The sequence below is a fragment of the Macadamia integrifolia genome, chromosome 12, assembly GCF_013358625.1.
Source record: "Macadamia integrifolia cultivar HAES 741 chromosome 12, SCU_Mint_v3, whole genome shotgun sequence".
Lineage (NCBI taxonomy): Eukaryota > Viridiplantae > Streptophyta > Magnoliopsida > Proteales > Proteaceae > Macadamia > Macadamia integrifolia.
The window spans coordinates 24427095-24441176 of record NC_056568.1 but is presented as its reverse complement, the minus strand read 5'-3'; the positions used below and the strand labels follow the sequence as shown (position 1 = coordinate 24441176).

The 14082-nt window shown below is 38.9% G+C and overlaps 1 protein-coding gene across 1 annotated transcript; it reads left to right on the top strand.

The window, feature by feature from the left end:
• On the top strand, nucleotides 1-14082 carry LOC122057325 (protein NONRESPONDING TO OXYLIPINS 2, mitochondrial-like). The gene is made up of 3 exons (XM_042619376.1): nucleotides 1-247; nucleotides 362-483; nucleotides 13562-14082. The coding sequence occupies exons 1-3, from the start codon at nucleotides 90-92 to the stop codon at nucleotides 13579-13581; spliced, it is 300 nt and encodes a 99-aa protein (XP_042475310.1). The 5' UTR covers nucleotides 1-89; the 3' UTR covers nucleotides 13582-14082.

Here is a 14082-nt window from a genome sequence, read left to right as displayed (position 1 = left end):
CGGAGCCTGGAATTAGCAGCTCCTCCATAAAACCCTGCAAGCAGCAAAACTGGTACTCTGTGCTTAAACCCTTTGAAGGTTTGACCACGATGTCCGCTTCAACCATTATATCGAGATTGTCATCTCGTTCCCAATCTCTGGTTCTCAAAGTCCACAAAAATGCAATGGTACCAGCTTTTTCTCCGTTCAAATCGGTTAATCAATCTCAGGTTTCTCAGTCCGTTAGGCGCGCTCATGGAATTTCAAGGTGAGGTTATTGAACATTTGTAGCTATGGGTCGTCCTAGATTTCGATTTGCATTATGCCATTCATCCTTCTCCCGTTACTTTTGTTGATTTTAATGGTGTGACATGTTTGATAGATTACCATTGGAGTTGAGCAGTCTGGTGGGATCGATGATGCCTTTACACAGCGCAATCGCTTCTGCTCGCCTGATCTCCATCCTTTCAGTGGAATCTCAGAGTTGGGGGATGATTCCCCAGGGTGCGTTTTTAGTTAATTGTTTCTTTCTTTTTAATTTACTTGATAAACTTTCGTTATCTCTTCTGATATTTCATAAGAAGTGATTAAAAGGTGATGCTAAGTCCCAATTGCACTTAATCGATGCCTTTATTGATTCTATGATGCACCATTATGCCTTTTCTGTTTCATGTTTGTCAGTATAGTTTCATTCCTCTATCCTATCTCTATCACAGATGAAACTTCGGTCATCTTCACTACGTATATATATTTGTGCTGCATGCTAGTATTTATTTATGAATTGGATTGCCTGCATTTTATTCGTTCGGACGTGGGGAATAACAGAAATTTATGTATGATGATAACTAAATCTGTCCTGATGGTAAGTGGGGAAGGGAGAAGTGCAAAGTGTTGTGTGATCAACATATTCCTTCAAAACTTAAAGGAAAATTTTAGAGGATTGTCATACAACCGTCTATGATGTATGGTGCAAAATGTTAGGTAGTTGAGAAGCATCACATAGATAGATTCAGTGTAGCGAGGATGAGGATGTTGAGATGGATGAGTGGTCAAACTAGAAAGGAGAAAATAAGGAATGATCATATTGGAGCTGATTTGAGAGTAGCTCCAATAAATGATAAGCTATGAGAAAGTCGTTTGGGTTGCATGACCATGTTCAATGGAGGCCTTTGGATGCTCCAATATGGAGGAGTGATTTGTTCAAATTGAAAGAACTAAAAGAGCTACGGGCAGACCTAAAGTGACCTTTGGAGAAGTGGTGAGGAAAAACACGTATAACTTAGGCCTTATATCAAGTATGACACTGAATAGAACTGATTGGAGGGCAAGGATCCATCTAGCTGACCCCATTTAGTTGGGATAAGGCTGAGTTGTTGTTGTACTGAGATCTTTAGGATCAAGTAGATGAGAAATTTCAATGGAACAAAAATTAGAGAAAATACTCAATTTATTGATAAAATATCATTGCTTCAACCCTAGAGGGAAATTTCTGAAGGAGAAAGGATCAACATTTCAAGCTCAACCTTGATAAGTGCCCCTTGTGAGTGGGGTGCAACTCAGGCATGGTAGGTTGGGGAATTGATCAAATTTGGATAGTGCCAAACCTGAGGTCCATCTGTATTTAGTTCAAAGTTGAGCTTGAATTTCTCTAAGTCTTACATGGGAGGCCAATAGGAAGCCAAGACAGTCTAAGTGATGCTTGGGAAATCCAATTGGATCTCGTTGGGAGTTTCCATATTAGGGTATGGGACCATGATTGATTCCAAATTTACTACCACTGGTGCTGAGTGTAGACAAAAATGGTCAATGGGATTTGAAGGTTTGAGTTAACAATTGCACCTGGTTAGAAATGGTCTATGTTTATCTCGAAAAACTCATCAATGTAATTAAATCAGCATCAATGTAAAGGCCTAACTACTGAAATAAAATGTAAATAAATATGCATGGAAATTAACTTTAAAACTATCATTTTATGTGATGGTCCTGAGGCAATTTGGTTTTTTTTAGAAGGAAAACAAAAAAAGAGGGTTAATTTCAGCCCAGAACAGGTAATTTGAAGAATAAGTTTTGGGGACAATATATGCTTTCAAATGCATGCTAATGCACCACAATCCTTATGATCCTGTGAACATTGTTCATCATCAACTGAGAACAACTTCGTGTGACTAGTTTCATGTTAAACTGCAAATTAAATGGAGACAAGTCTTTATACAATGTTCTTTCTTTCTTTCTTTCATTTCATAGGGAAATGAAAGAAAGGAAAAAAGAACGACAAGCAACAATGACATCGACAAAGACCCTTACAAGAGTCAGATGGTTCTGTACTGCCTTATATTTTCTTAGTTACTGAAAATAAGAAAACTTATCTTTTTTCCTCAATCCTTACTTCATTGGTATTGGCTGTTGCTCTTCTTCTTTATTATTTTATTCTTATGCTAATTTTGGTCTTTATTTTTACCCTTTATATTGCTAGGCATTTCTTGCATCAAACAGGGTTTTGAAAATAGTAAAATGGACAGCAAAAATGTGTCATTACCTCAGGGCCCTCACATAGAAAGGGTGATGTAAATTAAGTATTCATGCAATACTGACCTAAGTTCACTGTACTGATCAGTTGAATGCTTGTCTCCAGTGAACTATCATCTTAATGTTCGTATTTGACAGTATACTGCTCAACTGTACTCTTGAAATGAAAGTCTTCTATTGATGTCGCGCTTTTTGGCTTTCGGTTTCCTGCTGAAATTAAATTTGGAGTATTGATAGCTGTATTATATTAATTAAAACTGGAAGGTCCCTGTAGACATAGCTTCTATCTGTTCTTCAGTTAATAGAGCTGAGTTGTGTTTGGAGAAGAAGAACTAAATGCGCCTTTGAGTGGCTCATGTAGCCAGTTCCACAGACCTAAAATCTTATGCCTTGCTGATCCAAGCCCCTGAATTAGGGAAGGCAATATAGGGAGTTTAAATGTCTAACCTGTCTGGTCTGGCTTGTTTTAGCTTGGGCTAATCAGGTTTTAAATATGCGTTCTGGATGGTAAGCCGATGACTGGTTCAGTTAAAGAAAATGATCAAACCATTATTAAGTTTGCTTAAACAAATCTGCCTTATCCTTCTCTGCTGCTTTTTTTTTTTTTTGGGTTCACAATGTCCATAACTTCCACCAACATTCCCAACTGCTCTGAATGGATTCATCTAGACCACTAGAGATGGGATAAATATATCCTTGCGTCTAAAGAACGCACCCATGCACAGTCAATCAATCCAAAATTGGTTAACCAATCAGACAGATTAGGAGAGCTAGCTTCCGCCGTCATGACCCTAAACCAGCCATACAGAGCAGCTAACTCAGCTAAAAACGCTTTCCAAGCATTCTTCCCCCATCTACCTGAACCTGTTTTTCGGGATTTTCTCCCTTTCTCTCTTCTTCCTCCAATTAAGGTCAACTAGGTTGTATAGGCGTGTCTGTTTGTAACCGGATTTTTTTACCCTTTATATGACGATGTGGCACTATAGTAGAGTGTCTACTGATGTAATTTCACAGTATTTTCTAACCTCCTACACCTTTCATGAGAGAGGTAACTCCAGCCGCCTGGTATACCTCCATTACACCCACACTACCCTCCTGCCTCTCCCTATGCGCAGATACCAGTCTCCCAGTTACTCAGCAGTTAGGTTCCCAGAGATTTAGCCCAGGTCCTTCCCATTTGAGATCTCCGTCGCAGCCAACATTTTTCTCTCTCTCAATAATTTACCTCCCCCGAGTCCTTCACCTTACTGGGACGGTGGGACTCCTCATCCCCATCACTAACTAACCCAGCTTCTGCCGATTTTTTGATGGAAGACAGAGATTGGGGTTTGCAGGCACCCCACTCTCCACCTTTAATGAGAGTTAACTCCGGCCGTGTCAGGGAGAGCCTCCCCCCTAATAAAGTGCACATGCACTCTAGTAGTGGTATCCCCTTCAGGTTTAATGATATGATGTAATCTTCGCCTCCACTCATCCTGCTTAGGGTGAGGTATTCTGGGCCGCTCAACATTGTCGAGAGAATCCGGGAATGGTCAGGCTGGCTCATTTGGTGAATCGGAATCGGACTGGGATAGGGATGTTGACAGCAATGCAGAAGGAATGCGGGAGAAAAAATCTGAAGGGGAAGCTATTGATGATTTGTTCTCCCTATACATGAACTTGGACAAACATGGATTTGCTGAATTTATCTGGAACTGAGGATAAACAATGTCGTGAGAACCGTGAGGATTAAGATTGCAAAGCCAATGGCACAAAGACAAAAGGTGTGGATAGCAGCGACAATGAATTAGAAAGCAACATAAATGAGAGCAGCAACAGCGTGAGTCACCCAAAACCAATTTCCTCCACTGAGAGAAAGGGAGGGACCAAAAGGAGTGAAGTGGGAGATATTTCTCGAACCACCTGTCACCACAGAAGTGTTTCTATGGATAGCTTCAGGGAAAAGAAATTGCTCCAACCAACCGTTCTCCCGATACACAGTAACAACGATCGTCTGGCCCACTCGATGTGGCCCGGTACGGACACCAATTTGGTAAACAGCTCGTTGGACACATGGATTGGGGGCGGGAGTTGCAACTAGGGGAGGGGTGGGGTGGGGTGCGGAGGGGAGGGGAGAGCGAGAGGAATTGACGGAGGGGAGAGGGAGGGGAAATTACAAAAGAAATTACCGACTAAAAAAGAGTGATAAAATAATCAAGGGTAAAAAATGGAAAAAAAAATGGTTACAACCATAGTTTTTAAGGCGCTGGTGAGACAGAGGCGTTTGAGGGCCTGTCGGAGCGCCTTAGCAATAAGGCGGGCATAAAGCGTCGCCTTATTGACTAAAGCGTTCTTGTGTATTTTTTTTTTTATAAAACCAATCTATTTGACTCAAATACTAGTTAAATCCTATTACTCATATGCTAAATAAATATTAAATGTTTATATTCATACCAATGTAAGATATTCATCAAGAAAACAAATCAATAAAGTAAATAAACTAAGTTCATCATCAATTCATCATCAATCATGAATCATCAATATTCAATCATCAATCATCATAACATATTAACATATAATATAAATACATAATTATGAAACAAAATTATAAATATAAAGAAAAGAAGACATAAAATATACAAGTATTTATTATACTTACCACTATGATGCCATAATGAGTGCCTAAGCCCTAAGGTCATCCACTATATTTCTACTCCTGTCAAAGAAGTAATTAAGAACTTAGAATTAAAATACATCGAAAGTAAAAATCGAGATGCCAAATTAAATGGATGAGAAGTGACTAACCTGGGGATTCTTAATCATTCTAAAAACTTTAAACTTCAATGAAGCTAAAACATAAAATAAACTAAAATGCTAAGAATTTAGTAAACAAAGAAAGTCAAATACTTAAAAGTTCAAGGACTCAAAAAACTTTAAAGTTTAAAGACTCAAAATACGTCAAAGTTCTAAGACTCAAAGACTTTCAATCCAAATCAGTAATTAAATTAAAATCTTCTTCTTCATCTGCATTCTGTTGCTGGCTTGCATCATTTGGAGCTATGCCATAATCATCCTCAATGTTTTCATCATCACGAATATCCTCTTCACTCATCTCATCCACTTCTTCATCTGACAAATCCTCAAGCTCAACCCTCCTACCACGCCGGGTATAGCAAAGATTGGTTCCACTGGTAGATGCTGGAGCCCTCCTTGGTCTATTATGCCCTTGGTATGATGAAGATGCTCCAAGTGCTCTATCAACATCTCTCCAAGTGATATCATTCTCAGGATGCACTAATTCATCCTCTGATTCACCAATCATCCACTCACTACTCCAATTATGATCATCGAGCAACAATGGATTGTAGTTTCTACATTGTTCTTTTCATTCTTGGAACCTTGCTTGAAGTCGGCGATTATATTGAATGTAGACAAGATCATTTAACCGCTGATGCTCTAACCTATTCCTCTTCTTGGTGTGAATCTGAAAAACATTAATAATATGAAGTTATTTACTTATCTTCAATAAAACCATATTAAGTGAAGTACATGTACTATTGTAATCAGAACTCAATAGTCAATACTCACAAATTCAAATGTGCTCCAATTGCGCTCACAACCAGAAGATGAGCAACAAAGACCAAGTATGCGCAATGCAAGCTTTGAAAGGTCAGGAGCAGTACTTCCATGTCGAGACCACCAAGAAACTATAAATATATAATATAAAAAAATAAGTTAAGTAAAAAATCAACATGCAAAGTTCTAAACTAATTAGAACTTTAAAAGGAAATATACTTACTAGGATTCAACTTGTCCCTTTGTCTAATCGTCATGTCCTTTGCAAAACTTCCTTGAACAGTGGTATACTTGTCAACCTGGACAATGATCTTATCTTGCAAGGTCTCATCAGGCACCAACCTTACAAGAACATCATTGAAGGCATCACTTGCTTTTTGAGCTAAGTCCAACTCATTATCAAGATTATTTGCTATTGCCTTAAAGAACTTGTTTGGATTGAGGAAAAAGGCAGCTAAATATATTGATCCATTCATCATAGTCTCACAACGTGATCAACAATCGCTATGATTTTCTTCCATTTCCTTTCATCATCTCCAAAATTTTTTTTGATGTTCTTCTTTGCCACTTGTATTGCCATATATACTTCAGGCATAGCAGGCAACTCATCACCATCTACAATCCTCAAGAGTTGAAGAAGAGGCTGTGATGCTCTTATACAATCCATCACACCATTCCAGAATGTTGTAGCAAACATAGTCTCAGAAGCTTTCTTCCCTGCCTCTGTAGATGCAAGCTTAGAACGGGACCATTCATCATCAATAAATAATTTTTTCAAAGATTCTCTGTGCTTGTATAAGCTCTGGAGTGTTAAAAAGGAAGAGGCAAATCTAGTCACTCCAGCCCTCACTAAGTCTCCTCCTGTTTTTTGCCTCATGGCTTCAAGAAGACGAGTGTGCCTGTAGATGAATGCAGTCAATTTCCTGCCCTTCGATATAACAGACATATAAGAGCGTAATTTGCCTACTTCCTCCATCATAAGGTCTATGCAATGAGCTACACATGGACTCCAAAATAACCTCTTCATTTTCTCCATTAGTAGTCGACCCGCTGCAACATAGTTGGCAGCATTATCAGAGACTACTTGAACCACATTATCTTCACCAATCTCTTCAACCTTACTATCAAGTAGCTTAAATAACATTTCATCTGTTTGTGATTGGCTAGATGCATCCACAGACTCCAAAAAAAAAGTCCCCTCCGGACAATTGACAAGAAAATTAATTAGGTGCCTTCCTCTCTTGTCTGTCCACCCATCTGACATGAGTGTGCACCCATGTTTCCTCCAATATCCTTGATACTTCACCTTTAACTCATCAATTTTATCCTTTTCAGACTTCAATAGAGGCCCCCTATAGTCATGAATTGAAGGGGGCTTGAAACCTGGTCCATATTGACCAATTGCCTCTACCAATTCCTCAAAACTCCTTAACTTCAAAGCATTAAATGGAACACCACTCTCATAAGCCCACCTTGCAAAGTAAGAACGAAGTTTATCTCTTTCTTCTTCTCCTCTTACTCGGTTCTCCATTGTTGTCTGATATGAACCTTTATCCCGCCTATCTGCAACCACTTCTTCAGGAGTCCTCCTCACATGCTTATCCATGGGACCCCTTACTTGTTGTTTGGATTGTGTTTGAATGATAGCTTTATTTCTTCTTGAAGTTGTCCCAGAGCTAGGGATAGGAAATGAGACCCCCAAATTGGATACTATATTTTGTTGTGGTCCCGTTACTTCTGTAGGTCCATCACTAACATCCAAATCATCCAAACAATCAAAGTTCCTCTTCCTCTGGTTCTTCAATATTGCATCTCTCATCTCTTTAGCAATTGCTTCAGTTGTTTTCACACACTTGGCTACATCTCCATAGCCACCAATAAGATGTTGCTTCAATCGTTTTATTCCTCCCCTGACATCCTTCCCACAAAGGGTACACTTAATCCAATTTCTGTCTGATACGTCAGGCCAATACCCATATTTCCATCCAGGATCATTTGATTTAGCTCTCCTTTTCGGATCCTTGCTTGGATCAATCGTTGATTGTGCAGTAGCAGCAGTACTTGTATTTTCACCCCCACTGCTACCACCAATTGTTTTCATAGATGAGTGGATTCAACTTGTCTCTTTGTCTAAGACTGTAATGTGAAAAGGTAATCAGAATAAGAAGGTTGTAATCAGACTGTAATGTCTCAAAAATTATTTTAATAAATATGTTAAGCCCTAATGTTATTAAAAAAAAAAAAAAAATCTGAACCTGCACTTATCAACCAACCAATCATCTTTGTCACCGCAGGGAGAAAAAAAAAAAAATTAATCATACGCAGAAGGAACAAGCAGGGAGAAGAAAGAAGAAAAGAGAAACAAAAACATGCACAAATCAGAAATTTAAAATACAAACTAAAAGTCTAAAACATACCTGGAGAAGAATCGAAGGAGAAGGAGAAGCCGGAGGTTGCCGAAGGCTGTTGAAGGAGAAGGAGATGCCGCCAGATGTCGTCGAAGTCTGTCGGAGGAGAAGGAGAAGTCGCTGGAGGAATGATCGTCGCCTCGTCGGACATTGGGGCTTGGGGTTTTAAGTTTTGGAGGCAAAGTAGCAGACTGAGACTCTGAGAGAGAATGAGAGAGGCACGGTTTTGACTGGTTTTGGTTTTTTTTTTTTATGGTAAGGGTTTTTAGTTTTTATATGATTTTTGATCTAATGCATCACATGTGCATCAGATTTTATACACCTCCCAATAATAATATGTAATTTGGAATCTTCAGAAAAACAATTTTAAATTTTATTTTTAAAATATCCAGTACATAAGGCGACCGCCTTGTACACTAAGGCGCTATAAGGCGTCGCCTTGCACGCCTTTCAGCGACTTAGTGTATAAGGCGGTTGCCTTTCACACTTCTCGTGAGTCACCTTACCAACGCCTTAAAAACTATGGTTACAACCATCTGTTGTAACTTGTGAGCACCTTGGTTACAAACAGAATTTCCCTATGTATGTATTGTTTCTTTTTTTTGGTGCCCTACATGTTAGTATTATCTATGGACAGCTCTACCACATCTATAAATACTCTATAGAGAATGGAACTAATGAAGTTCTAGGAATTTTTGTGAAGTTCTAGGAGTTTTTGGCAAATTCATTCCTCATTGAGATGTGAGACTCCCTGATGTAGATAAGTCACTTGGGCTTATTTTATTGCAAATAAGCCTTGGGTTGTGTTATGTATGTGTTGGGCCTTTGATCCCATGGGTTTTCTTTGAAATTGGTCACTTTGATGGGCCTAAAATATGGGTAGAAGGTAGGAAAACGGGATTTTATTCATTAGTTTAATTAGTTGCTATTTAATTCAATAAAAACCCATTAGACCATTAGTTAGTTGTAAAATCCTATATGGACTATTAGTTAGTTAGTCCTACTCCATGTTGGAGTAAAAAAGTCAAGTCCTAGTCCTATTTTGAATTCCTAGTTGTAATAGAAGTGTCTAATCCTATTGGGAAACTAGCTCCTAGTATTAGTATGATTGTAAACTTCCCCTCTATAAATAGAGAGGCATATGTACCATTATTAGACAGATTTGAATAAAAGAAAGTTTACATTTATGAAAGAAAGTTTGCAACTAAATGCTTAGAGCAGCTGAGATAGCTGTGGGTGAGAAGCCCAGGCTGAGATAGCGACTTCCTTTATTCTCTTTCACCCTTCTCAATCCCCCATATATTTTATTCTTCTTTTTTATTTTATTTGCTGTAACATTCAAGAGGTATAGTTCAGATTTTGATAAAAGTCTCTAGAAATCAGAACCGATCAGCAATCCTAGTGGGAATAAGGGTCCCACGATCCTTACCTAGTCATTGTTGGAAGCATTCAGGTACTGTTCTTGAAGGTTCTTCTCAGTTTTCTCTCCTAGGTCAGAAAATCAAGAAAGCTTGTAACTTCACAACCAGCCGTCAGAATCCTCTCAACTTTGGGGGTTTTTGTACCCTCCCTAGGGACTATCTACGCCCAAGAGTGCAACTCAATCGAACTCCTACAACCCTGGCCGCACCCTCTCTCTCTCCAGCTCTATAACAGGCCTTTCTCTCTCCTATCGGGTTAGGTTTTGAGCTGGTTTTGCTCCTATATGGGTATTGTATCCTTAGGGATTTATTTGATGGTATTATTTCTTTGTTTCTTACTCCTAGTTGTATTGTTTGGGGTTATAAATTGCGGAGCTAGTTACTGGTAATCTACTCCTGTATTAAGTGGTATCAGAGCTACGGTTGAAGAAAGCTCCAAACAATCTATCAGGGCCTAACCGAAGATGGTTCCATCAGTTCGTTACTTCGCTGGACAGAGAGACACATTCTTCATCCTTGATTGGTTAGATTCTCTGGAGGAATATTTTGACTATTATAACTTGACAGAGACACAAAAGCTTTAAATTGTTTGTTTCCGGTTGATTAGTCATGCTAGAGATTGGTGGAGAGTCTATGAAAAGCGACTCCGAGTTCATGGACATGAGCCTAGGACTTGGGAAGAGGTGAAGTACGAGTTAGTGACACAATACCTCCCTGTATATTTCCAAAGAAGGCTCTTCCCTTCACAGAATTCCCATCAGAATACATCCATTGTTGCCCAATCTAATGATCAGCCATGTTATTTTCATGGGAAATTTCTTGAATGGATGCGTGAATTGGACATGTACTTTGACAACTACAACTTAACAGAGACACAAAAACGTCAATATGCATGTTCCCAGATGAATGATTGTGTTCGAATGCAATGGAAAGTCCGTGAAAGGCAACTTCAAGCTCAAGAATGTAAACCTAAAACATGGGACGAGATGCAGTATGAGTTGGCAGGCATGTACCTATCTGAGCATGAACAAAACATATACTTCTTTCCACCAGATGTCCAAAAGCCACCCACACTTGACAATACCATGAAGGAATCATCGGTTTCTATTGCAAAAAAAGCAACAAGAGAAGACACCTCTGACTAGTGAACTAGAGTCAAAAGTTGAGGTTAGTGTTAAAATTTTTTCAGTCATTCCTATTGTTGAGGAAGAACTAGTCATTGATGTTCCCATCAACGAGACTTATGTGGGAGAAGTAGAAAGCAACAAGGTTGCCACAATGGACAATGAGGTTGAGACTAGGGAACTTGGCACTACAACAACTGTGATGATTGTGAACAGCCAAGAGGAAGATCCTAAGGAGTTCAAGAATGAAGTTGTGTTTGAACCATCAGTGGAACCGATTAGGAACCACCAGGTAGATGAACCAAAAAAGCTTTATATTGCATTGAAGTTAGAAGAGATCAAAGGTGCATATGTAGATGACCCTATGGATACATCCAAAGATTTTGAAGTTGAGCATGTGGAGTTTGTTATCCCATTAAAGTATCTTTAAGATCGAGCTTCTCACATTCTAGACTACATCTTTATTATCAAAGAGCTACCTAAATTTTTCTATGGCTTGAAGAGGGACGTGCACCATGATATAATCACCCTCACACTCTACAAAATTCGAGAACGAATTTTTTCTAAGAGAGGACGAGTTGATGTAGATAAGTCACTTGGGCTTATTTTATTGCAAATAAGCCTTGGGTTGTGTTATGTATGTGTTGGGCCTTTGATCCCATGGGTTTTCTTTGAAATGGGTCACTTTAATGAGCCTAAAATATGGGTAGAAGGTAGGAAAACGGAATTTTATTCATTAGTTTAATTAGTTGCTATTTAATTCAATAAATGCCCATTAGGCCATTAGTTGGTTGTAAAGTCTTATATGGACTATTAGTTAGTTAGTCCTTCTCCATATTGGAGTCAAAAAGTCAAGTCCTAGTCCTATTTTGAATTCCTAGTTGTAATAGGAGTGTCTAGTCCTATTGGGAAACTAGCTCCTAGTTGTAGTAGGAGTGTCTAGTCTTATTGGGAAACTAGCTCCTAGTATTAGTATGATTGTAAACTTCCCCTCTATAAATAGAGAGGCATATGTACCATTATTAGACAGATTTGAATAAAAGAAAGTTTGCAACTAAATGCTTAGAGCAGCTGAAATAGCTGTGGGTGAGAAGCCCAGGCTGAGATAGCCACTTCCTTTATTCTCTTTCACCCTTCTCAATCCCCCATCTGTTTTATTCTTCTTTTTTATTTTATTTACTGTAACATTCAAGAGGTATAGTTCAGATTTTGATAAAAGTCTCTAGAAATCAGAACCGATCAGCAATCCTAGTGGGAATAGGAGAGATCGATCTCCTCTCTTTCTTTCTTCTGTACTCTGTTCAGCCAGGTCTTCAATTAGGGTATTCCAGGCCTCATAAGGGTCCCACGATCCTTACCTAGTCACTGTTGAAGCATTCATTTGCTGTTCTTGAAGGTTCTTCTCAGTTTTCTCTCCTAGGTCAGAAAATCAAGAAAGCTTGTAACTTCACAACCAGCCGTCAGAATCCTCTCAACTTTGGGGGTTTTTGTACCCTCCCTAGGGACTATCTACGCCCAAGAGTGTAACTCAATCGAACTCCTACAGCCCTGGCCGCACCCTCTCTCTCTCCAGCTCTAAAACAGGTCTTTCTCTCTCTTATCGGTTAGGTTTTGAGCTGGTTTTGTTCCTATATGGGTATTGTATCATTGGGGATTTATTTGATGGTATTATTTCTTTGTTTCTTATTCCTAGTTGTATTGTTTGGGATTATAAACTGTGGAGTTAGTTACTTGTAATCTACTCCTGCATTACTCCCCTTGTGATAGTGAGATTGCATTTAGTCATTTACTCCTTTTTTGTTGAGTTGGGGAGGTTCCTAACTGAAGAGCAATATTAGGGAATGACACTCTATCTTTATACCCTTTGGTGAAGACCTTTGTTACTGGTGCTAACAAATCATATTGAGGTGCTGTATTCCTTCCTTCCGCCCCTCTATACGTAAACAGAACTACAGTACCTACAGTACGTCACCACAGAGAGTACTTACAATCCACCACGTAGGGGTATGTTACAAGAGGGGAAGTAGAGGATGCAAAAGGGGTGCACTGATGCACGCAGTAAAGACTGGAGATCGATCCCTTGACCACCTGGGAACCCTGCAAACTACTGGCAGGGGCTTGCTGTTGTCTTCGTCTTCCGTCTGGAGCTAGCACATAATTTATTGTCAGTATTCCCTAGCATCATTTATCGATCATATGGCTTGTATTTTTTTTCTTGGTGATAAAGAAAATTACTAAGGGGTGGGGTAAGCAGTTTATATTATTGTTGTTGGACTATAATTTGTCTCTTGTGTAGTTAAGATACTTCTGTTGCTTGTTATTATCTATTCTCAAACGGATGTGTTTGTTGTTAGATTTGATGATGCCAATTGTAAATTGGTTGATTATTTATTTGCATGTCACAAATACATTGGTTACAAAATGAAGGACAGAAATATGTTAATAACAAACAGATTTTGTCTTTCTCGTCTATTAAAACTGAATGTTGATTTTCCTCCCGTCATTTTCCTATCATCTATTCTAATACTTGCTCTTTTCTGTCTTGCAGGAATCTCAATGCCTTTATGACAGCATATCCTTCTTGATGAACTATATCACCAGACAGATTTCTGTTGGGCAAGGATGTCTAGTTTTCACTTTTCCTTTTCCTCTCTACGAACATCTAAACTTGCGAAATGAATTCTTCAGGGAACTCTTGGTCGCCTATATGAGCAACTGGTTTGTTTTTTATGTGGGTTACTACTCTGTTTCCTAACATGCATTGTTTCAGAAAGTTTCCTAGTGCTCAACAAGATGCCAGACCGTTCAAATAGAAATACTGTTCATTCACCTCTAGGTCTCATGATTGACAGATTGTGAGATGTTCCAACTGTAGAACTGTTGAATCTTCTGTCTAAAATTTATAAGCCTGGACAAGTATAGTTAGAGAGGCATTTTGCTGCTTCGGTTTATTCTCCTGGACGTTCAAACTGAAGATGCGTGGATATAGCTATGTAACTTGAGGAACAGAATTCGATGAAAAACCTATTATTTGCATGGAATTGATGACCTGGTCTTGTTTGACTGCGA